The sequence below is a fragment of the Stegostoma tigrinum genome, chromosome 40 (assembly GCF_030684315.1).
Source record: "Stegostoma tigrinum isolate sSteTig4 chromosome 40, sSteTig4.hap1, whole genome shotgun sequence".
NCBI classification, from domain to species: Eukaryota; Metazoa; Chordata; class Chondrichthyes; order Orectolobiformes; family Stegostomatidae; genus Stegostoma; species Stegostoma tigrinum.
Window position 1 is genome coordinate 9158470 of NC_081393.1, and position 23235 is coordinate 9181704.

General features: G+C 42.9%; 1 protein-coding gene across 1 annotated transcript in view; it reads left to right on the forward strand.

Annotated features, from left to right (window-relative positions):
• Positions 1 to 14237, forward strand: part of LOC125448140 (leucine-rich repeat transmembrane neuronal protein 4-like) — a 176116-nt gene extending 161879 nt beyond the window's left edge. Inside the window, exon 3 of the mRNA XM_048523199.2 lies at positions 13724 to 14237. Within this exon, the coding sequence (XP_048379156.1) occupies positions 13724 to 13948 (225 nt within the window). The 3' untranslated portion in view covers positions 13949 to 14237. The remainder of the gene's footprint in view (positions 1 to 13723) is intronic.
• The last annotated feature ends 8998 nt before the right edge of the window (positions 14238 to 23235 follow it).

Here is a 23235-nt window from a genome sequence, read left to right on the forward strand (position 1 = left end):
GAAGCATATGAGCGGAGTTTTTGTGTGTCTTGATCCTGTGTTTGAATTTAATCTGACCAAGTGTTACTCATGTAAAGGTAAAGTTTTCAACTATTTTTGACAGGAGCCTTCAAACCTTTGCTCATTCAGAGGAGTCAAGTAACTCTCTCAGCTTGACAGTAAGGACAGCAAGCATGACAGCAAGAAGCCAGGATTACAGTGCTTAAAGATATCAGAGCCCCAAGGATATTACAGAGATGAGGGCATGGGCATGTTTAAAATCAAGGATCAAACTTGTGGAATGGAGGTTAACTGGAAGCTAATGTTGGCCAGGAAGCTTTGGGATCATGGGTGAACAGGGCTTCGTGTGAGCAAGGACACAGGCAGCAGAATACTCAATGACATCAGGTTTACAGTGAGTGGAAGATCAATGGTTGGCCAATGGCGGAGTTTGGGTATTCACCGTAAATTGGCTGATATCATCTCTCTAGATCACATACAAGTGTGTCAAAGGGAAAATCCCAGCTTCTGTTCCCATTAACATCTGAAGCAAAATGTTGAACGTGTTACAAGAACACCTTAGGCATGGAGTTGGAAGAGAATTTGAGGCTTTATAAAATTAGTGTTGTTTGCAACATCAATCCTGCTGCTGACTTCCATTGACCGCCTAAGTTCATTTCCATTTTCATTAAATCAGATTCTGATATATTTCTGCTGGCACTGAATCCCACAACAATGTCTATATTCTTTGAAAACTCTAAATCAATGACCTTCCTTCATATAATTTTGTTTACCTATGTATTCAATTTCAATTCTGCATAATTTTTAAGTACTGACGGGCAACAGCAAGGCTGGAAAACAAGATGCACAGTTTGGATGCCGGCTGCCATGTGGATATGTTGGGAAGGGGATCTGGAGCCTCCACAAGGCACTTATTTTGACACACTGCTAGTTGTGCAGGGGAAGGGCACATGTAGCTAGCTGGTTGGCTGATTTGCGATGCAGAGTGATGCCAACAGCATGAAGGACTCTCCTCCTCAACCTCTCCCCTTGCCCAAGGTTGTGATGACTCTCAGGTTAAAATACCACCCGTCATCTCTCTCTCTCTCTCTCTCTCTCTCTCTCTCTCTCTACAAGGAGAGAACAGCCCCATGTTCTGCAAGAACTATGGAGATTTTACCTGGCTCAGCACTCAGGCTTGGTTGAGCAATGAGGCCAAACCGAGTGACTTTGCGGGCACAGAGCAGGGACTGAGACTCTGATATAGAGTCATCATTGAACAGGACTTGTGAGCACTACACGAGTCTGAAGTGATTTCCCTCATGGTTTGGGGTGACAGGGACAGGGAATCATGGAATCCCTACTGGCACTCCAAGAAGCATCCCACCCAGACCCTCCCCCTATCCTATTCCTGTAATCCTGCATTTGCCATGGTTAATCTACCGAGGCTGCACATCCCTAGGACTACATATAATTTAGCCAATGGCCAATCTGCACACTTCAGACTGTGGGAGGAAACCCAAGCAGACACAGAGATAATGTGCAAATTCCACCCAAACAACACCTGAGGGTAGAATCGAACCCAGATCCTCGGCGCTGTGAGGCAGCAGTGCTAACCACTGAGCCACCGTGTTGCCTGTTGGTTAGGGGCCCCTGAACTGAGCACAGTAGCCCCTTGGGAGGAGGAATGTAAGCTTGAGCTCACACCTAGGAACAAAGGCCTATCCTGAGATAAAGAACTTTGAGTGCATGGGAGAGATCAGAAACCCCTGCCCCAACAGCTTTGCACATGGCAAATGGAAAGAGAAATTGCTGGAGAAACTCAGCAGATCTGGCAGCATCTGTGAAGAGAGAAATCAGAGTCAATGTTTTTGAGTCCAGCAGCCAGTGTTTATGAAGCATTAAACCTCGCTGTTTCTAAACAGTGCCTCGCGACTGTGAACAACGTTTTAATTGCTAACAACAAAAAAGAGTTGGTGATAATTGCAGCATTCAAAATTTAACCTATTTGTTTATAATTGGAAAAAATAACTTAAACTGAGATGAAAAAAGATGTAGTGGCTTTCTGACTCCCACATTTCTCCAAAGAGTATTTGTAATCAGGAAGTTTACATTCATTATCGGCATGAAAACCCACCTAATTACCCAATAATGTTCAAATGACAGAGTAACCATCAACATAAGGCAGGCAATTGGCAATTCATTTCTGAAGAACACTCTATTTGCTGCAAGGATAGTTCTTTCTTGAAGCTTTATACACTGTCCCTCATGGGAAAAACACAATTCACATCATTGGTGTGTCCAGGTTGATGCAGACAATGTGTTCAAAGTCATGAATTTTGTCCAAGTCATATTTTTGATGTGTCTGCCCTTGGGTTCAAGTCATTTTCAGGAATAAGTCAAAATGCTAAAAGCTGAAGAAATACGTCCCAGCAGTAGACGGTATAATCAGAATTCGGAAAATATCAATGACAGCCCCATTTTGAAAAGAACAAGGTCAAGTCCAGGTTTTTCAAAGGAGGCAAGGCAACACAATTAAAAAGCTTTGTAATCTTATTCTCAAAACATTCAAATCCTCCTGTGGGGGAGCCCAATCCCAGGCTGAGGAAATTAAAATCCTTCCAGGTTTTAAAATTCTCAGTATCAGCATGTCAGGAGTGCTGCAAATCATTTGTTCATGAGAATGTGCAAATTCTGAGCAGCAGTCATATATTCAGCACCTCAGATCTGCTCTGTCTTTTGATCAAATCATGACTGATTTGACCGCAGCCTCAATCCCACTCTCCTGTCTATCCCATCCGCCATACCCTTTGATTGTCCTGTTAGTCTCAATCAAACTCAGTCTTCAATATATTCAGCAGCCCATTCTTTGGTGCCCTTTGACCAAGTGATGCACAGACCCAGAGCCCTCTGACAGGGAAAACAGGGACCTCCACAACTCCATCTTAACTGGGACACCCTTAATTTTAAATGAGCCCTCTCATTCAAGTCTCTCTCAAAGGAAAAACACCATCTTAGCCCTTCAAGTCCGCTCAGGATCTTCAATGCTTCAATAAATCACCTGTCAATTATTTTAAACTCAAGTGGAAACAAACCTGGCCTGTCTCTTCTCTCCTCCCAGATCACTCGCCCATCCCAGGTGTCAAACTAGTAAGACTCCTCTGAATCACCTCTGATACACTTGCATTCTTCCTTCAATATGGAGTTTGAAATTTCCCATTGGAAACATAGAAAATATGGGCAGGAGTAGGCCATTGGGCCCTTTCAGCCTGCTTCACCATTCAATATGATCTTGCCCAATCATCCAACTCAGTACCCTGCTCACACTTTCACTCCGTTACCTTTGATTCCTTTATTTCCGAGAACGATATCCACCTCAAACTTGGCCTCAACCACTTTCTGTGGCAGAGAATTCCACAGGGTCACTATTCTCTGGGTATAGAGATTTCTCCTCATCTCTATCCTGAAAGACTTGGCCCTTATCCCGAGACTGTCCTCAACTCACCCTGGTCATTGAAATATTGTATTAAATGAGTGCAAGTTAGGAGAAGGATACAAAGCCTCGGCAAACATGTCTTTCTTCAGCTATACTCCAGCTCTATGTGACCAAACTACTGGTAATATTTTGAGTCAATGTCCATTTGGGTAACTCCTCTATGATTCTGCACATCAATGAATGCCCAAGCTGGCCTTGAGCTTTGTCCAATACAACTCATCACTAGAGATTAATTCTGTGCTGTTTCTCTGACAGTGGTGTAGCAGTTAATGCTTTCGAAGCAGTGAGTCAACAGCTTTGAACTCCATGAGTATTTTTTTAAAATTTGACAAAAGAAGCATGAGTGCATACAATCAGGCTCAGGCCGACCCAGGGTTTTCAGTTTGCTTTCATTTGGAGTTTGGAATTGGCTGTTGAAGCTGATTGATACTGCTCTCTGTGCTGCAGCAAAAAGCTTAAATTCTCTCTCTGCTGCTGGATGGCTTTTTTCAGTGTTCCTTTCTCCTATTCTGGAGCAGATATAGCAAATCAGGAAAATTTGTTTTGCTGAATCTACCTTTGCCAAGGGTGCATCTGTAGGATACGAAAACAGAAATTGCTGGAAAAACTCACCAGATCTGGCAGCATCTGTTGAGAGAAATCAGGGTTCATGTTTTGGGTTGAGTGACCCTTCCTCAGAACTTACATGCGGGATGTTACTGTATTGGAACAGTTGATTAGTAGCAGTTAAATAATATTGTATTTTATGAAGTATTTCAGTAGAGTCGAAGTTATGCCAATTCCTCTTATTTTGTATTTTTACCATGTTCTAAGAGTAAGGTGTGCATTGTACTTAAAGACTAGTACTGGAGCAATTGAAATCACATCTGGAACACAGCGCCTTATACGTGGCTATAAATAAACTAAAAAGTGAAGGTTTGGGCTATCTCCTTGATACAGATTGAGGGGGTTTGGTCTGATTCTTAACACTGCAATGACTAGGAAAAAGACACCTGCTGTCGTCATCTAGCACTGCAGCTTTGCACGACAAATATACCTGGAGCTGAGCTCGATTTGTAGCTTGGAATTCATCTTTACAGGAATATTTTAAACTATTCCAGAGAGATTATACTTAATTGAATTATTTCAGCATTCATTCCATTCCCGGATGAGTATTTCTTATACTCCTAAACCAATTATTAAAATACACTTGTGAAGAATACAACCAGTTTTGGAGAGCTGTCACATTCAGCTTAACGTGCTGACTCGTAGCTAATAGAAATTGAGCATCTTCACACTATTTCACATCCAGATGTCCCTGAGGAACAGGTTTGATTTATGATATTTTTTTGAAATGGTAACCAAGGAGTCCCATGGAACACACTGTAAATCCTGCAGCAATGCTGAATGGATCAAAACAGGATTTACTTTAAAACAAGAGCTGTTTCTGCTTCTCTAACATTTTCACTCTTGTCATGCCATGTATTTTGGATGTTGCAGACTCAGGCAGTGAAGGTGACTTTTGTTCACATACCTACTAAGTTACACACTGTAGCCAAGCCAAGGAACTCAGCCACTGCAGAAGGACTTAAGTGCTTGGATGCAATGTGGTATAACATGAGAGACAGTGAGACATGTCTCTCCTGGTTAGAATCATAGAATCCCTACAGTGTGGAAGCAGGCCATTCAGCCCATCGAGTCCACAGTGATCCCCCGAAGAGCATCCCACCCAGACATACCTCTCCCCAACCTATCCCTGTAACCTGGCATTTCTGATGGCTAATCCACTTAGACTTCACATCTGTGGATGCTGTGGGCAATTTAGTATGACCAATCCACCTCACCTGCACATCTCTGGAATATGGGAGGAAACTGGAGCACCTGGAGGAAACTCACACAGACACGGTGAGAACATGCAAACTCCACACAAACTGTTGCCAGAGGGTGGAATTGAACCTGGATTCCTGGCACTGCGGGCCAGCAGTGCTAAACACTGAGCCACCATGTTGCCTGTGGTTGGAGCCATTTTGGTTTGAATAGAGGACACAGCAGGGAAATTTGACAGGCAGACATCCAATAAAGTAGGACTTACTTTCCTATAACACCTTTAAAGACCACAAGGTATCTCAAATTGCTTGGCAGCAGGTGAAGAACCTTGAAAGTGTTGTCACTGTCCTGATAAACTGATGCATTCATGTGGACCATTTCCCGAACACCAGGCTTCTCAATAATGCATTGGCACCAATTAACACACTTGAGCAGTGTTGTAACATGGGGAAATTGTGCAGGAAGCTCCCACAAACAGTTTGACCTACATGACGAGACCACATATGTTCCATTGGTTGAGGGATGACCTAAAGCATGGCATCAGGAGAGGTGCCTTGTTTCTCACTGGCTCTGAGAATGCAGTCAACATCTCAGTGAAATATATCAACCAAAAAGCAGCCCTGACTCAGCACTGCTGTGCTATCATGCGAGGGGAGATGATGGCATAGTGTAATATCACTGGACAACAAATCCACAACCTCTAGTTAATGCCCTGGAGACAGGATTGGAATCCTACATGAGTAGATGGGGAAATTTGAATTCTGTCAAAATCTGGAGTTGCAAGTCCCTCCAATGATAATCATGTAACGAGTGTTAACTGTCATAAAAACCTAACCAAGTCACTAAATTAGGAAAGGAAATCTGCATTCGTCACCTGGTCTGGACTACATGGGACTTCAGACCCATTGCAATCTGGTTGACTCTTAATCGTTAGGAGTGAGCAAGAAATGCTTGCTTAGCTAGTGGTACCCACATCCTGTGAACGATGAAAACAAAAGTCCTCTAAGATCTAATTTGCCAGCACAATTCACTTAATGGCCTTTGATCCTTCACAGTCTGCTCCTGCTCCTACTTTAGAACATAGAACATAGCTATACAGCACACGAATGGACCCATCAGTCCACAATGTTATGCCAAACATGACATCAATTAAACGAACCCCTTCTGCCTGCCCTTGGTCCATATCCGTCCATTCGTTGTATATTCAGGTGCTTATCTAAAAGTCTCTTAAACATCCTTATCGTACTTGGCTCCACTGCCATCCCTGGCAGTGTGTTCCATACTCCTACTATTGTGTGTGTGTGTGTGTGTGTGTGTGTGTGTGTGTGTGTGTGTGTGTGTGTGTGTGTGTGTGTGTGTGTGTGTGTGTGTGTGTGTAAGTAAAAAACCTGCTGCTCGCATTTCCTTTGAACTTTATGGAACTTAAGTCTTGTGCTAGAGTTTGTGCTAAGGACAAACCAAATTGGTTACCTCTTCTTCAATCTCAATCTCTTCGTAAATCTCAAGTTTGTTACCTCGTGTGCAAATATTGCTCCTGTGGAGTTTAAAGCGGCAATGCCTCTTCAAGTAAATGACAAAAGTCTTATTCCAAAGCCTACAAGGTCAGTAAGTCAATTGTATGTTGTTTGGTGGGGTAGGGTGTGTGAAATCTATCATCGGAGGCAGGGAAAGCTATGGAGAGGATTGAATGCAGTATTGAAAATCTTGAAAGGGTTGAGAGAATAGCAGCGAAAAGGTTATTCCCACTGTTATTGGAACAGAATCTGCTCACGGCACTCAACAGATCTATCAGCATCTGCTGGAGACACGTGGAGAATGAGCTTTTTGGAGCTGCACATGACCTCTGTAGAATTGATGGCCAGCCGCTGTTCGGTTGACTATTATCAAAGGGTCATTACAGGAACCTTACCAGAGTGTAATGGAAAGCAAGAGAAGAATGAGGAGGGAGAGGAGGTGGAGGAAATACATGACCACGAGTGGTCAATCAATCACAACATTTCCAAGGGAGCTGTCTAAAAGCTGAGAACCTAGTATATACAAGAAGGAGCTCACCAAAGTTGTTCCAATCAGTATGACGATGGCTGATCTCTTACTTCAACTCCACTTGTCCACGCAATTATGATCCCTTAATTTCTTTAGTGTCCAAAAATCTATCAATCTCTGTCTTGACTACACTCAATGACTGAGCGACTACTGCTCTCTGGGATGGACAGTTCCTTTGGTCCACAACCGTCTGAGTGAAAAAGGTTCTTGTCATCTCAGTCTTGAATAGGTAACCTTTTCTTCTGAGATTGTGACCCATGGTTTGGGACTCTTAAACCAAGTTAAACACCCCCTTAGAGGTAATCAAATGGTTAGCACTGCTGCCTCACAGCACCAAGGACCTGGGTTCAATTTCAGCCTCAAGCAACTCTATGTGTGGAGTTTGCACGTTCTCCCGTGTCAGTGTGGATTTCCTCTGTGTGCTCTGGTTTCCTCATACAGTTCAAAGATGCGCAGGCTAGGTGGATTGGCCATGCTAAATTGCCTGTAGTGTGTTCGGGGATGTGTAGATTGAGTTGGTTATAGGGAGATGGCTCTGGGTGGGATGCTTTATGGGTCGGTGTGGACTTGTTGGGCAGAAGGATCTGTTTCCACACTGTAGGGATTCTGCGAGTTGTTGGTTTAATAAGATCACTTCGAAGTTCTTGAAAATACAGGCCTGTGGACTTCAGAATTGACCTCTCAAGTTTCAAATCTAATATAGCTTCACGGACACTTTCTTTGTAGCCATAACTTGTATTCCTCATTCTGTTCAATCACCCTGTGATTGTTTCATGTTATGATCTTCCCATAGTGCGTGCAAAACACAACTTTTCACTGTACTTAGGTACATGCGACAATAATAAATCAAATTTGGTCTTACTGCATGACTCCGCACCTTCTCAGCTTCAGGCCATTTTTGTGAACTTGTATGACATTACCTGCAAGGCAACTGTTTCTCTCTTTCAATGAACAGGCTGATACATTTTGCCAGTGCAACCTCTCAGCGTGGTCTCATCAAATCCCTTTCAGTTTAAGCATAACCCCCTCAAACCTGAACTCCAACGCATTGTAATAGTTAAAAACGTACCATCTGCCTTCCTAATTGCTTGGCCTCCTCCAAAAACACAGAAAAGTAGTCAGCAAATGTCAACTCAATCAAGTAGAACAAGCTCTTACAGACACATTCAATAAGGAGGAGTTCTTTGAACAAAACAAGCCAAAAAAGTCTACATTTTTCCAAGCTAGAAGGGTCCAATGATGAGGTGAGAGTAAGAGGAACAGAGTGTCCTGTTGACAAGGAAACTGCCTGCTTTCCAATCTACCTGATATTTGACTCCCAGCACTGTAATGGATCTGGATCCTGGACAAGTTGACAGAACGACTGTGAGATAAAATTCAGTTCTGAAATGTTAACTATGACTTCTCTCCACTGATGCTGTCAGGCCTGTTGAGCTATTCCAGCGACTTCTGTTTTACTTTCTGACTTCCTGCACCTGCAGCTCTTTCGGTTTTTATTTTATTGTTTTAGATAAAGTTTGCCTGCTTTTGAAACAGTTCAAGTGAGCCAACTACAACAAATAGCATTTACGTAGCATCTTCAATGCAGAGAAACATCCCAAGGCACTTCACAGGCACATTATCGAACAGAATTTCACATCGAAGCACATCAGATCTCAGTAATTGCTGGCAGACGTAGATTTCAAGGATAATCTTGAAGGAGGCGGCTGCGAGTTTGACAGTTAGAGAGGTTAAAGGAGGACATTCCAAAGCTTGGGGCATTGTCAACTCAAGGCACAACAACCAAAAGTGGAGTCATAACTAAAATTGTGGATGTTTCAGGTGGGCAGAATTAGAGCATCTCATCAGAATGAAGGAATGGAGTAGGTTTCAGAGATAGCGACGGGCGAGATGACAGAAATACTTGCTTTGTTTGCTTTTCCTTGACAGAGATAAACAAGATTTTTAACTAGTTCATACCATGCATGTTCCCTCTTCAAAGACAACAAGGTCTGATTCTTTTATCTCCTGTCATGGTTAAATTGATAAACAAAGTAAAAATGCAATTAAAACTCAAATGTCAATTATATTTTAATTGAAAAATCAGTTAGCGTGTCTAATTAAAGATGACAGACACTAGATGATATGCATGAATGCTTAGATTAGCAATAAAAGATTAATAGCTCATAAAACATCATTAATTGCCAGATTACACTGAAGAAGTATATTGTTATTGAAGTGTAATTCAGTGATTTTGAGAGAGATACTCAAAGTTTAATTTTTTTATAAATCACAACCCAAAGCATTCTGCAGTGAAGGATAGTGGATATATAAAAGGCACTGCTTGGGTATGTCTTGATCTGCTTTGTCTGAAGAAAAGTGGTACCAGACCTGAAATGTTAACTCTGTTCCTCTCTCCACAGCCCTGCTGAGTTTCTCTGTTGTCCTATGCCTTGTTTGCTTGTTATTGGTCCTGTTGTAACCTCTTATGGAAATGTTCCTGCCTTTGCCTTCATCTCTTGTCAAGGACGAGGTTAAAAAGCCGCGGGTCCCTCCACACCACCACCATCACCACAGCGCACCCTCTGCCTCCCCAACCCAACAATATGCACCATCCACCCCACCGTGACATGGGATAAAATTCTGGTGGCTCTGTCTGCTGACTGGAATGTGTTCTGCAATTGCAGCCTCTAAAGACTCCCACAGCACAACAGAATGCCAGACACACCTCTCCCTCTGAACCGGTTATTGTACTCACAAGCAAAACAAAAGGACAAGGATGGGGGATGCAATATGGTGGCAAACCAGTAATCCAGGAATGTGTACAAATCCCAGCATGGCAGCTGGTAGAGACCACAAACACTTGCTTTTATTTTTTTTCCAACAGAGATAAGCAGGGCTTTTAAGCAATGATTACCATCTCCCGTTATGGTTAAACTGATCAACTGGCAGCTGGTAAAACTTGTGTTCAATCAGTAATTAATTACAATAAACTATTAATAGTTCTAGAATATGAAGCTAGATTCAGGGATGGGGACCATCGATTGTCATTGGACCTCACATGGTTCAATGCACAAGGGCGTAAGAACGTAAGAAATAGAAATGAGAGTAAACCAACCCATCAAGCCTGCTCAACCGTCAGTAAGTTCATGGCTGATCTTTTCATGGACTCACTCCACTGATGTCCTTCAGGGAAAGAAATCTGTTTCTCTTCCTGGACTGGCCTACATGTGATCCCAGACCCATAGCAATGTGGTTGACCTGTCACTGCCCCCGAAACAAGTCCATCAGTTCATGGGAAATTAGAGACAGGCATCAGTGATGGACTTGTCCTGATTCACACATCCCATGAAACAATTAAGAAAATGAAAACCAAAGGGTGAACCATTTTGAAATAGCATAAGTTTGGCAATGAAGCTACATCAATGGTCCCTTAGCCTCAGTGGGTGCCCCAGGCCAGAGACAGAGAGAGAGAAAAAATAAACATGGGGCCTTATTCTGTTTCCTAGCCCCTTTCCCCACCACTGGTAACCAATCAACCACAGCCCCACTCCATGCCAACACCCACCTCGCCCCCAGAAACCTCCCCACACCCCCAATCATGCATGTTATTCTCCACCCCCTTTCTGGATTCACTCGTTAGTTCACCACACATCACAGAAAGATACGGGGGGAGAAAACAAAACACCAAGCCCTCTCCTCACTGACATGGACCAGAGACCCAGGCAAAATTAAATTTTCAATTGCTGACCATTTATCAAAAGCATGGGTCCCCTCATCAGCGGTGGCTGTTTTAGGAGGTGGGAGAAGGTGTGATGATACTGTGGCTTTAAGAGGTTACTTTGCTCTTTTTTTGAGAGAGAGGTTGAATGAGAGGTGCCAACCACTGTGTAAGAAGGCCAGCTGCGTGTGAGGCCTTGATTTTTTTTAAAAATTTGAACAATAGAAACAGCCTAAGTGGGTCTGGTCAAGCTTTCACAGAACCAGGATTTTTAGTTTCTTCATTTTCAGAAGCAGTTGTTGCTGGGTCTGTTTCTGCAGGTTGTCTCTCCCTGCCTCACTTTTTCTCAGAGTTTTCTCTTGATGTACTTTTCCTGCTGGGCTACTAGAGTTGCATGTGGGACAATTTAAATTTTGAATGTGCCTTTTGCCAAGGCTGTGTGTATGGGATGTTACATTAGAACAGTTACTGTTTAGTAGCTAACTAATTTTTGATTCTGTTAAATTTCCAGTGGAGTTACAGCTAAGCAAATTTTTTTCTTTATTCTTTCTTTTGTTGTTTTTTAACCATAGTGTATGATTAAATTGTGTTTTGATTAATGTCAAGAAGTTTAACCAGCCAAATTGCATCTGGAATGCAACTTTTTACATATCTTTAAAGTAAGAAATGGTTAGGGCCTTGTCTACCTTCTTAATATATTTTGAGAGGTTTTGTCTGGTCCATAACAAAGGGGCAAAGTGGAGAAAGAGGTTGGGCCATGAAGTGGGACCAAGAGGCTGGAAGGATGTGAGTTTGGGGGAATGTTCCAGAAAGAGCAAGATAAATGTGGGCAATATGGAGCCATCAGCCATGGGACACCATCGAGGAAGAGGTTGGGAGGAGGTCAGTTTGAAATGGCCTGGCCCAGGGCATGTGCCCTTGAGGGATGATTTTGAGAGGGAGAGGTTGGCCCTGAGTAGGCACTCTAATTTTAATCATCTCACTCCAGCCATCAGCACACAAAGTATGTCAGCCAAATTTGGACAAAGCAATCTAGCTTGAGATACCTGCCTAAATAGAGCCATTTTACATTCTCATTGGACAGTGATCTGTTGCACTTGGTGATGAGCACTATCGGGTTGACCCACACTTTCTTCTTCTCTCCAGCCCTGAACCATCTTCAATTCAGTGCTGACCTAAGTGTTTTAAAGATTGAGTGAAACCTCTTCAAGACTGAAGATAAGAATTTAATAACAATTCAATCACAACTTCCAACAATGCACATTATAAAGGTTTGAAAATTCACGAGGGGTATAGATCAGGTAGATGGCATGTACCTTTTTATAGAATGTGGAATTTCAAGAGTGGAGGCTGATTTATAAAGGTGAGAGGAGAAAGATTTACAAAAAAAATGACGGGCAAATTCTTCTTTTCAGAGAGTGGTTTGTGTGTGGAATGAAATTCCAGAGGAAGTGGTAGATGTGGATGCCGTTACAATGGTTTTTAAAATATTTAGATAAGTACATGAAAAAGAAATGTATGAAGGAATATGGGCCGACACAGGCAGGTGGGACTAGTTTAATTTGGGAACATGGTTGGCATGGACTGTTTGGACAAAGGGTCTGTTTCCATGCTGTATGACTCTATGACTCTTACATCGCAGCCTCAGGACACTCTGAAGAACTTCAGTGATAATGAGATAACAAGGTATAGAGCTGGATGAACACAGCAGGCCAAGCAGCATCAGAACAGCAGGAAAGCTGACGTTTCGGGTCCAGACCCTTCTTCAGAAAGTGGACCCTGAAGAAGGGTCCAGGCCCGAAACGCCAGCTTTTCTGCACCTCTGATGCTCCTTGGCCTGCTGTGTTCATCCAGCTTCACACCATGTTATCTCAGATTCTCCAGCATTGGCAGTTCCAACTTTCCCTGTAACAATTTCGGGTCTAGACCCTTTCACAGTGATAATGAAATGTTTTTGAAGTGAAAGTCACTATTGTGATGTGCATGGCAAGCCGACAAAAAGCCTTGAGCTCATGATTAGACAACTTGTTCTACTGATGTTTTCTGGCAAGTGTTGGCTGATGCTCAGTAAAATTCACTGTGGGTGCAAATTGGCTGCCACATCTCCTACATTACAATAGTGACCAGGCTTCAAAATATACTTCAACAGCTAGCACTCATTCTGGGATATCCTAGGGTCATAGAAGGTGTGACATAAATGCAAGTCTCAAACTATACGTTTGTAAATCCCACTTCTGAGCATTATCAGTCTTCCTAGGCAGGCACATTCACTAGCACATTCACATCTGTAAGGATTCATTCATTCGAAACAATCTGTCCACACTTCACTCTCATAAATTAATATTTGTGCTCACAGCGTACAAAAATTTTCCTTGTACTAACACTTGACTGTTAGCATATCTCCCTTCTTCTAAGGTTTGGCCTTAGCAATGATCAGAAGGTTAAAAAATAGGTTTGTAACTCTGTGGGTATTCTTGGTCCTGCATTGTCAGAAGAATGATATTAACTGAGTCACCCTATCAAAGCACTGACACAAGTATGATGGGCCAAATAGCTTCCTTCAATTCTGTATCATTCTCTGATTCACCCTCCCCAGTTACGGATGCAGAAATAATCTGAAGCATGAAACAAGAGGTTATCTCTTGGTGTAAGGTGGAATGTGATGAATCTAACCTGCTCTTGTGTTCTCTTCCCGACAGACTCCACTGCCCATGAACATCACAGCCTTTTACAACTACGATCAGCCACTGGTTGGGTACTGCAAAGCACATCAGACTCTTCACATACACAAGCGGTACGAGACCCCTCGACAGGAGGAACTGGAATCCAGCAATGTGGAACCAACTATGAGTCGGAACGTCATTAGCACAGTGGCTCGCTCAGCTATACCGAACATACATCTTGAACCACCTCACTCACCGTAGAAAGATACCTCGCTGGTTGATTGACACTTGGGGGCAAAATGTTCCAGTCTGGAAGAACAAAAAAAGATAAAGGAGGATAAAGACAAATGAATTTAAATGGTCCTCGCTGAGTTTTAGGTTAAAAATAAAATACAACTCTGAACTGTTTGTGGCCATTAAAAAAAAACACAACAGCTAAACTTCAGAGATTTGGCATCCTCCTGATTTTCTGTGCTTTGGTATTTGATGATGTAAATATAAGACTCTGCTCATGATGTTCTTAAGAAAATAAACTAAAAACTGTAAAGGATGGGTCAACTATTTTCATAGTCATGCTTTCCCCAACAAGGGGTGATTAGTTGTAAATTGAAAGCCTAATTTTCAACGTTTGAGTTGTGCTATTGTATCTCCAGAGCAATACTTGGAACATCATTGACTTTAGCCAAAAAAACAAAAACACTGAAGTGATGTCGGTGAAATTGGAGATTCTGTGACAAACATTTGTCTTGTGAATGACCAAGTGGCCAACTTCAGTATGAAGATGGCCAGGGGGTGTATGAAGGTGTGGGAGTCAGATTGCTTCAGATTCTCATACCACATGTCTTGTTAAATGAGGCCAAATGTGATGCGGGGCTTGTTATTTCTGAACGAGTGTTAAATACATTTCAACGAGTCAGATTTACAACTTTTTTTCCCACGTGGGCACAGCTGCAATGTTTAAAAGACATTTGGATAAGTACATGAACAGGCAAGACGTGGAGGGATATGGGCCAGGAGCAGGCATGTGGGACTAGTTTAGTTTGGGATTATGTTTGGCATCGACTGGTTGGACAGAAGGGTCTGTTTCCATGTTGTATGAATACTTAACCAACCCAGCAAGGTTTGATGATAACCCATTTCAACAACACACCATACAGTGATGACAGCAACTCTTCCCTGTCGTGGTCACTTCATACATATGTGGGAGGGACATCTGATGTTCATTTCAAAAGGAGGCGGTTTCAATAGATCGGCCATCACACAGCAGGGTGGTCATCTGGCCCACCACAGCAATGTTTTGCACATAATTTAATGAGTGAATCAGACATGTGCTTTACTCTTGGCTGTAAAGAAGAGTCCCAGACCTGCGATTTTGGTTTTCTGCTGACTTTCCAAAGCAACAGCAAGGTTAAAATGTCTTGTGCTTTATTTTTCCCAGAATGATTTAAATTGCTATTTTTGGCATATGAAAGAGGAGCAAATGGATGATGTGCCTGAGTGACTTTTGGTTTTCTGCTCATACATCCAACTACCATTTGGAGAATATCTAACAGAAATCATTCTCTAAGGAACTGGTAGAGTCACCATTGTCCCTGAGGGCCATTGGGCTGCTCTCTCGTTGGACAGAGATGACTGGTGGTGTGTTTAACCTGAGGGTCACCACATGACAGGCATGTAACAAGAATGAGAAGGCAGATCCCCTCATGGTGATCTCAGTGAGTCCGGTAATTGAACCCACGTTTTGGTGTCACTCTCAGTCACAAACCTCCTGTCCAGCCAAATGAACTAACCAAATCCTCCTCCCTAATATGTAACAAATGGACAAACAGAAAATGTGCTCAGCACTCATCAGACTTGGCAATGAAAAGAGCAATGGAATTAGCATTTCAAGCTGATGACTTATCATTGAAAATGTTAGACCAGTTTTTAGAAAGAAGGGAAACGGGGAAAGGGGAGGAAAGGACACCAGCGATGTTTCGTCACAGGCTGGGCTGAATTGATGGATGAGAAAATGGTGCAAAACAGAAGGAAACTGGCAATTTACAAGTGGAGAAACAAAAAAAAGATGGGCCCAGAAAAGCTGGAGCCTGCAATGGCAGTACCATGACTAGCATTCACTAACCAAAACAACTGCTCCCATCTTGTTGGACCACAATGTAGGTAATGTGGCAAAAGAATAAAGATCTATGAAAGAACACAGAAAAGACCATAAAATATAGAATTAGGCCATTCAGCCTGTTCTACTATTGAATGTAGGAGGAGGGGCTCAGATTAGCTCACAGGTCGGTGCAACAGTGAGGGCCGAAGGGCCTGTTCTGCGCTGTATTGCTCTATGTTCTATGAATCATGGCTGCCTTGAGAATGCCAAAACATTCTCTTGCCTTCGTCCCATAACCTTTGATCCTCTTTGATCAAGTACCTAACTATCTCGGTCTTGATGACTTGGCCTCCACAGCCCTCTGCAGCAATGAGTTCCACACATTAGAACAGACCTGAGGGGGAATTTCCACAGCCAGAGGGTGGCTAAAGGGTTGTCCCTTTGCTCTTGAGGCTATGCCCTCAGGTCCTTGTCTCTCTGACGAGTGGAAATATCTCCTCCATGTCCACCAAATCCTGGCCTCTCAGCGTTCTTTAAGTTTCAATGAGATCCTCCCTCATCCATCCAAACTCCATCCAGTATAGACCCATTCCTTATGTAACAAGTCCTCCATCCACAGGACCATTCTTGTAAACCTAAAAGAAATTGTTGAAATGCCTGAAGAAGTATCATCACCTTCATCACAATCAATCAAGTACACTTTCTGTCCTGTACCATGGTGTAATGATTATAGGATTGTTGACGAATCAGGGTAATCAATACCCAACCACTAGATTGTCACAGACCCAGAAGTGAAAGCAGAAAGTTTGCATTGGTGGAGAGCTTTTGAAATCAATGGTACAAACAGACCATTTCCTCCTGGACAATGCCATATGTTAACTTACGTTACCTCCAACTGCTTATTCAAGAGTCTAGAATAAAGCAATTAAATTTCCACTTGCAACAGTCAATCCAAACTACTTTCACCTTCTCTCAAGGGGTCCTATTCCACCAGATGAAAACTTGAAGGTAAGTTTATTTCAGCTGATTGGTTTAAAACTGATTTCCAATCAACAGAAGCCTGGCTTCTAGAGAAGGTGCATCATGTTGGCAATCGCAAGTCCCTTTCCAATTGTAGAATGTGCAACCGTATTTCTTCTCATCTTTCTTACTCCAGTGAGAATTTGACTAATTATATCACAGCTCAGAAATCAATCGCACTATTTAACCTGACTATTCTTGTTGGGAAAGCACCCAGTCTCCACTTGATAACAAAATCTCAGTCTCCACTTGATCTTTATTGCATTGGGCAACTATTAATTAAGGTGATTGGGACAGTGTTGGTGAATACAGTGCTGTTAATTATACTGGTTTCAATCCCACCTGTTGTATTGCATCAATACTCTCCAGCAGAGGAGGTATTTTGAACACACAATTCTTTCTCAATATGGCTTTGGTTGACACGCAGCTAGCACATGCCACAGTTCATTTGATTTGTCACAGCACCTTTATCCAACAAGACGAGGTTCAAAGTCATTTGCTGACACCATTCAACAATCCAACATGGGACAAAATCAGAAGCCCAGTGGGGTCCAACCACACTTTCCCTCACCTGCCTCCTTCACAGGTTGGTCGATGGTGAACATCTTTCCCACCTCCTCAAAAGGGACAATTAGGAAAGGGAGATGGATTTAGGATTTAGCAAGTTGCACACCCAAAACTTGCAACCAATTCCAAAACTGGCCCCATTGTTGGACACAGAATTCAAATCAATATACGTAACCATCCTAGTTTTGGAAAAAGCCTGGATTTGGCTCCTCTCCTTTACTCAAAGTTTCAACCTGCAAGTATGAGAGTTGGTATTTAACGTTCTCATGAGCTCCATTTCCAGGGCAGTTGGCTGCAAATTGTAGCACCCGTGACATTCTGGGCACTTCTCTTTTGTCTACCTGACAACCCTGTGGGAAAAATCTATGGCATATTAAGACATCACCAAAGTCGTTACCATCTAACAATGCTTCCCAACTGGATTGGGACAAGATGAGATGCCCAGAATATTTGTACCATGCTGATGGACTCAGAAATCTGGCAATAAGGGAGGTCTCCACTCAGATTTCATCTGCCAAACACCTGAGACCTAAATGACCTGTGGCTCTTCCAAACAGCCAGTGCTGCCAAAATGGATTGATTGGCCTCCTTCTGTACTTGCAGAATCTTGTCCATTCCACACACGAGGCAAGAAAATGCTTACTTGAAGCAGCAAATGTGCTCTTCGCATTGCCACCTGCTGTACTCTAATCACTTTTCCAATAGTCTGCAATTCACAACTGACTACTTGCCATCATCATGATGAAAAATGCAAGGATTCTTTGAATTTGTTCATGAAATGTGGGTACTGCCGGCTGGGCCAGTTTTTATTGCAACCCCCTACTCTCCCTGCAATTATCCTCGAGATGGTGGTAGCATGTTGCCTACCTAAACCGCTGCAGTTGGGGGTATGCCTGCAGTCCTGTTCAGAAGACAGCTTCTTGATTCTGGCCTAGCAATAGTTAAAAGAACAGTGATACACTTCCAAGTCATGAATGATGTGGGACCCAGCAGAGAATTTGCAGGTTGTGGTGCTCCCATGCAGCTGTTGCCCTTGCCTTCTATGTGGTACAGGATGCAGGTTTGGAAAGGGCTGTTGAAGGTTCAGTTGTTGCAGTGCATCTTGTGGATGATGCACACTGCTGGCATTGAGAGTCACTAATGGAAGGACTCAATGCTGAAGACAGTGGATGGGGTGCCAATCATGGGGGCTGTTTTGTCCAGGATGGTGTTCAGCTTCTCAAGTGTTCCTGGAACTGTACCCACCCAGGAAAGCGAAGAGAAAAACATCACACTCCTGACTTGTTTCAGAGATGGTAGGAACTGCCGATGCTGGAGAATCTGAGATAACAAGGTGTAGAGCTGGATGAACACAGCAGGCCAAGCAGCATCAGAGGAGCAGCAAGGCTGATGTTTTGGGGGTAGACCCTTCTTCAGACCCTTTTCTGAAGAAGGGTCTCGATCCAAAACGTCAGCCTTGCTGCTCCTCTGATGCTGCTTGGCCTGCTGTGTTCATCCAGCTCTGCACCTTGTTATCTCACACTCCTGACTTGCGCTTTGTAGATGCCAGACGAGGTTTTGGGAGACAATAGTGAACAGAATTCCCAGTTCTGGCCTGCTCTTGTAGCTACAGTGTTTGTATGGCTAGTCGTATTTAGCTTGTGGGCAATGGTAATCCCCAGGAATACAAGGGAATCTAGCATTGGGTGTAGCATTGATCATCAAGGGGCGATGGTAAGAATGTGCATTAGTGGAAAGGGTCACTTGTTTGGAACCAATGCTACTTTTCTAGTAACTGATAATTCCTCCAGGGCGAGTCAATGGACTAGTGGCATTAGCTGGACGGTTCATCCAGAAACCTAGGCAATATTCTGAGGATTTGGGTTCAAATCCTGCCACAGCAAATTGTGGAATGTGAATTCAATAAATATCTGGAATAAAGAGTCAAATGATGACCATGAGTCCATTGTCAATTGTCAATTGCCAATAGTCAAAATTCACTTTTTTTTTTAAGGAAGACAACTGCCATCCTTACCTGGTCTGGCCCATATGTGACTCCAGACCCATACCAAAGGGGTTGACTCTTAAATGCCCTCTAGGCAGTTATTGATGGGCAATAAATGCTGGCCTAGCCAAAGGGGCCCTTATTGCATTAATGAATGGGGAAAATTAACTTGTCTCTTCTTACTTCAAGCTCGGGTAGTGTCCAGGTCTCATGCAAATTGCCACATGCTGCTTCAGTAAAGTTCTGTCATGTCTGAGAGAAACACAGACCAATACAAGGATCTCCGTATTGGCCGATCACAAATTAGAGCTCACGTTAGAATCAGAACTGAAGAAACAGCAGCCCATTCAGGCCTTTCAGCAGGTTTTGCCATTCAGTTTGTTCATTGCCCATTTTGGTTCCCCATATTTATTTGTTCCTTTTACTGAAAATCTCTTGTCTGTGCAGAAGAATCCCAAGAGAGTGCTCCTCTTCCCTGTCTGATTAGCCAATCCCCAGTTCCAATACTATGACCGTTGGACGAAGAGGAGGCTACATCTTCCCAGCAAGTCCCTCGCACAATTTTTAAGTCTCAATAAGATCACCACTGATCCTTCCTAACTTCAGGGCATGCAAGCTGAGTCCACTCAATCTCCATTTGTAGAACAATTCAATGCAATTGTTCCCCTCCAAACCCTTTGAGTAGGAATATCCTCCACAAGATACTGAATTCAGAACTATGTGCCATGACCCAGCTGCGGCCTCAGCAAGGCCACCATACAATTGCAGTGGAAGTACTTCAGTCTTACCCCGTGGCCCCTTTGTAATGAAGGCTAACACACCCATTTGTTTTGCTGTTTGCTTGGCATACCTGAGATGTGAGAGTTAGGATTGAAGAAAAGCCACTGCTTAGATCAAAGATAATGGGAACTGCAGATGCTGGAGAATTCCAAGATAATAAAATGTGAGGCTGGATGAACACAGCAGGCCAAGCAGCATCTCAGGAGCACAAAAGCTGCTTAGATCAAAGAATTGCACACATAGCAGGCTATCACCTCAGGCTATCTACACAGCCAACAAAGGGCGTTTGAAGTGGAGATGTTCATTTTTTTAAAACTTGACCACCACTGGAGTGCACAGTTTTGATTCCTTTCTTTTGTGTCAAGTAAGATACTGCTGAACCAAAAGAAATGAATAGATTTGAAACTGTTCCATAATGTCGTGGTTCACTTGTGTCGACAATGAACAGGTTATGAGTAGGAACACAAGGTTTCAAATGTCTCGTACTTAGAAGTTTATTTGTTCCAGGACTGTCCATCAACCTGACTTGAGGATGATGTCCAATAAAACAATTTGGACTCACAGCATTCAGGGGTGTGGAGAGTACCTTTCATAAAAGGCCATCCAGACCAACCTGAAGTCTCAAGTGCCATAATGCAATAACTTGTAGGAACAGATACGTGACAGGAACAAGAGCCGGTCATTTGATCTATCAGCCTTCTCCGCTGCTCCCAAATCCACAAAATATTGTCAAGTATTTGGCTCCTACTGCGCTCAGTCTCTGCCACAGCCTTCAAAATCCCAATACTGGCAGCACTCAATGGTGCATTGTGAATCATTAGCACCTCTTCTGTGATGTAGAATCAATGCTATTAAGTGCACATGAGGAGTCTATTCAGACCATTTTGCCTTGTGCTTGTTCTTGGCATAGAGCAGCCTAAAAGGTACCATTGCCTGCACCTTCCTTGGAGCCTCCAAATTTTCATTTATAAATCATTGCCCAATCATCTCTTCAAAAATCCTTCTATGGGATGTGGACATCGCTAACATTTATTGCCCAACCTTAATTGTCCTTGTCAAGGTAGTATGAGCCACCTCCTGGAATCATTACCATTTATGCTGTGTAGGCTTCTCCACAGTGCTAAGGGCAATTTCACCTGGTGCCAGTGAATGGAACAGTGACACAGTTCTATTTCAGGACAATGTACGGCTCCAAGTGAAACTCTGAAGGATAAAAGAAAGGGCTGTCAAGGAAAATCATACTGGCATTGGGATGAGATTGAAGAAATGGAGCAGGTTCCAGACTACGAACAACCGCTGTTAATAAAAGTGGAGCTGGAAAAGTACAGCAAGTCAGACAGCATCCGAGGAGCAGGAATGTCAACCTGTCGGGCTGAAGCCTTTCATCAGGATGAAGTCCTGATTTAGAGTTTCAGCCCGAAAGGTTGACTTCCCTGCTCCTCGGATGCTGTCTGACCTGCGTGCTTTTTCAGCTCCACATTTATTGACTCTAGCTTCCAGCATCCACAGTCCTTTCTGTCTCCAAGTCTATGAACAACAAAGTTCTGTGTAATGGTCTGGCAGATTCTTACACGTAAAGCGTAACATACCGAAGCGTTAGATGTCAATGAGCATTATTAATTAAGGCAAAAACAGAAGTTGCTGGGAAAGCTCAGCACATCTGGCAGCATCTGACGAGAAGTCAGAGTTAACGTTTCAGATCCAGTGACCCTTCCTCAGAACCCAGAACGTAAAATCTCGTTTCCCTTCACAGATGCTGCCAGATGCTGAGAGATTTTCCAGAAACTTCTGTTTTTGTTTCTGATTTACAGCATCTGCAGTTCTTCTGGTTTTTACTATTAATAGAGGCTTGCAGCACAAAAGCAAAGATGATTTGTTCAAACTAGCTGAAACAGTTTGACTGCACAGTGACTCCTGTTTTCTATTTTGAACTCCAGAAGGCTTTGCAAAGGATGTAAATGTTCATTGGAACAGCTCCAGGGATGAGAGATTACAGAGGAGCTGATGTTTGTCCCCCAAGAACTAAGGCAGCTGAGCATCTTTGAACAAGGTGAATAAAATTGTGGTCGGTTTACAAAGAATCAATAGAAATTAAGGACCTTTTTAATCAGATAGCACCAACTTAACCTGATTTAAGTTGATTGGAAAATGAGATAGGGTGACTCAAGGAAAAATTTGTCAATAAGCAACAGTTAGAATTTGGGGTGCACTTTTTCCTAACACAAAATTGGACAAATACTTGGATCAAGAAAAGGTGGAAAATTCGGTGGAAAGGCACTGGTAGGACTGAATTGGACTTTTCTTGAAAGAACTATTGCAGACTCAATGGGCTGAATGTCCTCCATCGGGACCTGTACCACATCACAATCTCTTCAGAGTTAGAAGAGAATGGAGCGGGGATGAGTAGAAGTTGGTTCGCAGGGTAAGGGGCTCAGGAACAGAAGAAGTGCCAAGGTCAATGATTTCTCTCCCTGATAAGAGACACCTGAACAGATAGGCCAAGGTTTTGTTGTCATATTTCACCCAAATGAATACACCGTTATCACTGCAACACTTCCTCAAGTATTTAGGGGAGGCAAAGGTCTGGTGGTACTATCGCTGATTTGTTAATCCAGAGACGTACGTAATGTTCTGGGAACTTGGGTTTGTCTTCGGCAGTCATTGGAATTCAATAAAAATGTGGAATTTAGATATTTATTGATGGTTCTGAATCGATTGTCAGAAAAAAAACATCTAGTTCACAAATGACCTTCAGGGAAGGAAAATGCCATCCTTACCTGGTCTGGCCTACATGTGATTCCAGCCCCACAGCAACGTGGTTGAGTTTAATTGCCCTTTGGGCAATTAAGGATGGACAATAAATGCTTGCTAGCCAGCGGCACCCTCATCATGTGAATGAATTAAAAAAAAATCTCTCAGCATTAGCCCAAGTTGGGCACTGTATTATGCACCATACTGGAAGATCTATAAGATATAAAATCATTACTTTTTTTCTCCTTATTGTAAGTGAAATTAGAGCACATGAGACTTCACAGACGTTAAGCCCAAAGGACATGTTCTACTTTGTTTCTCCAGACTTCCAGTTTTAACTCCCTGAGA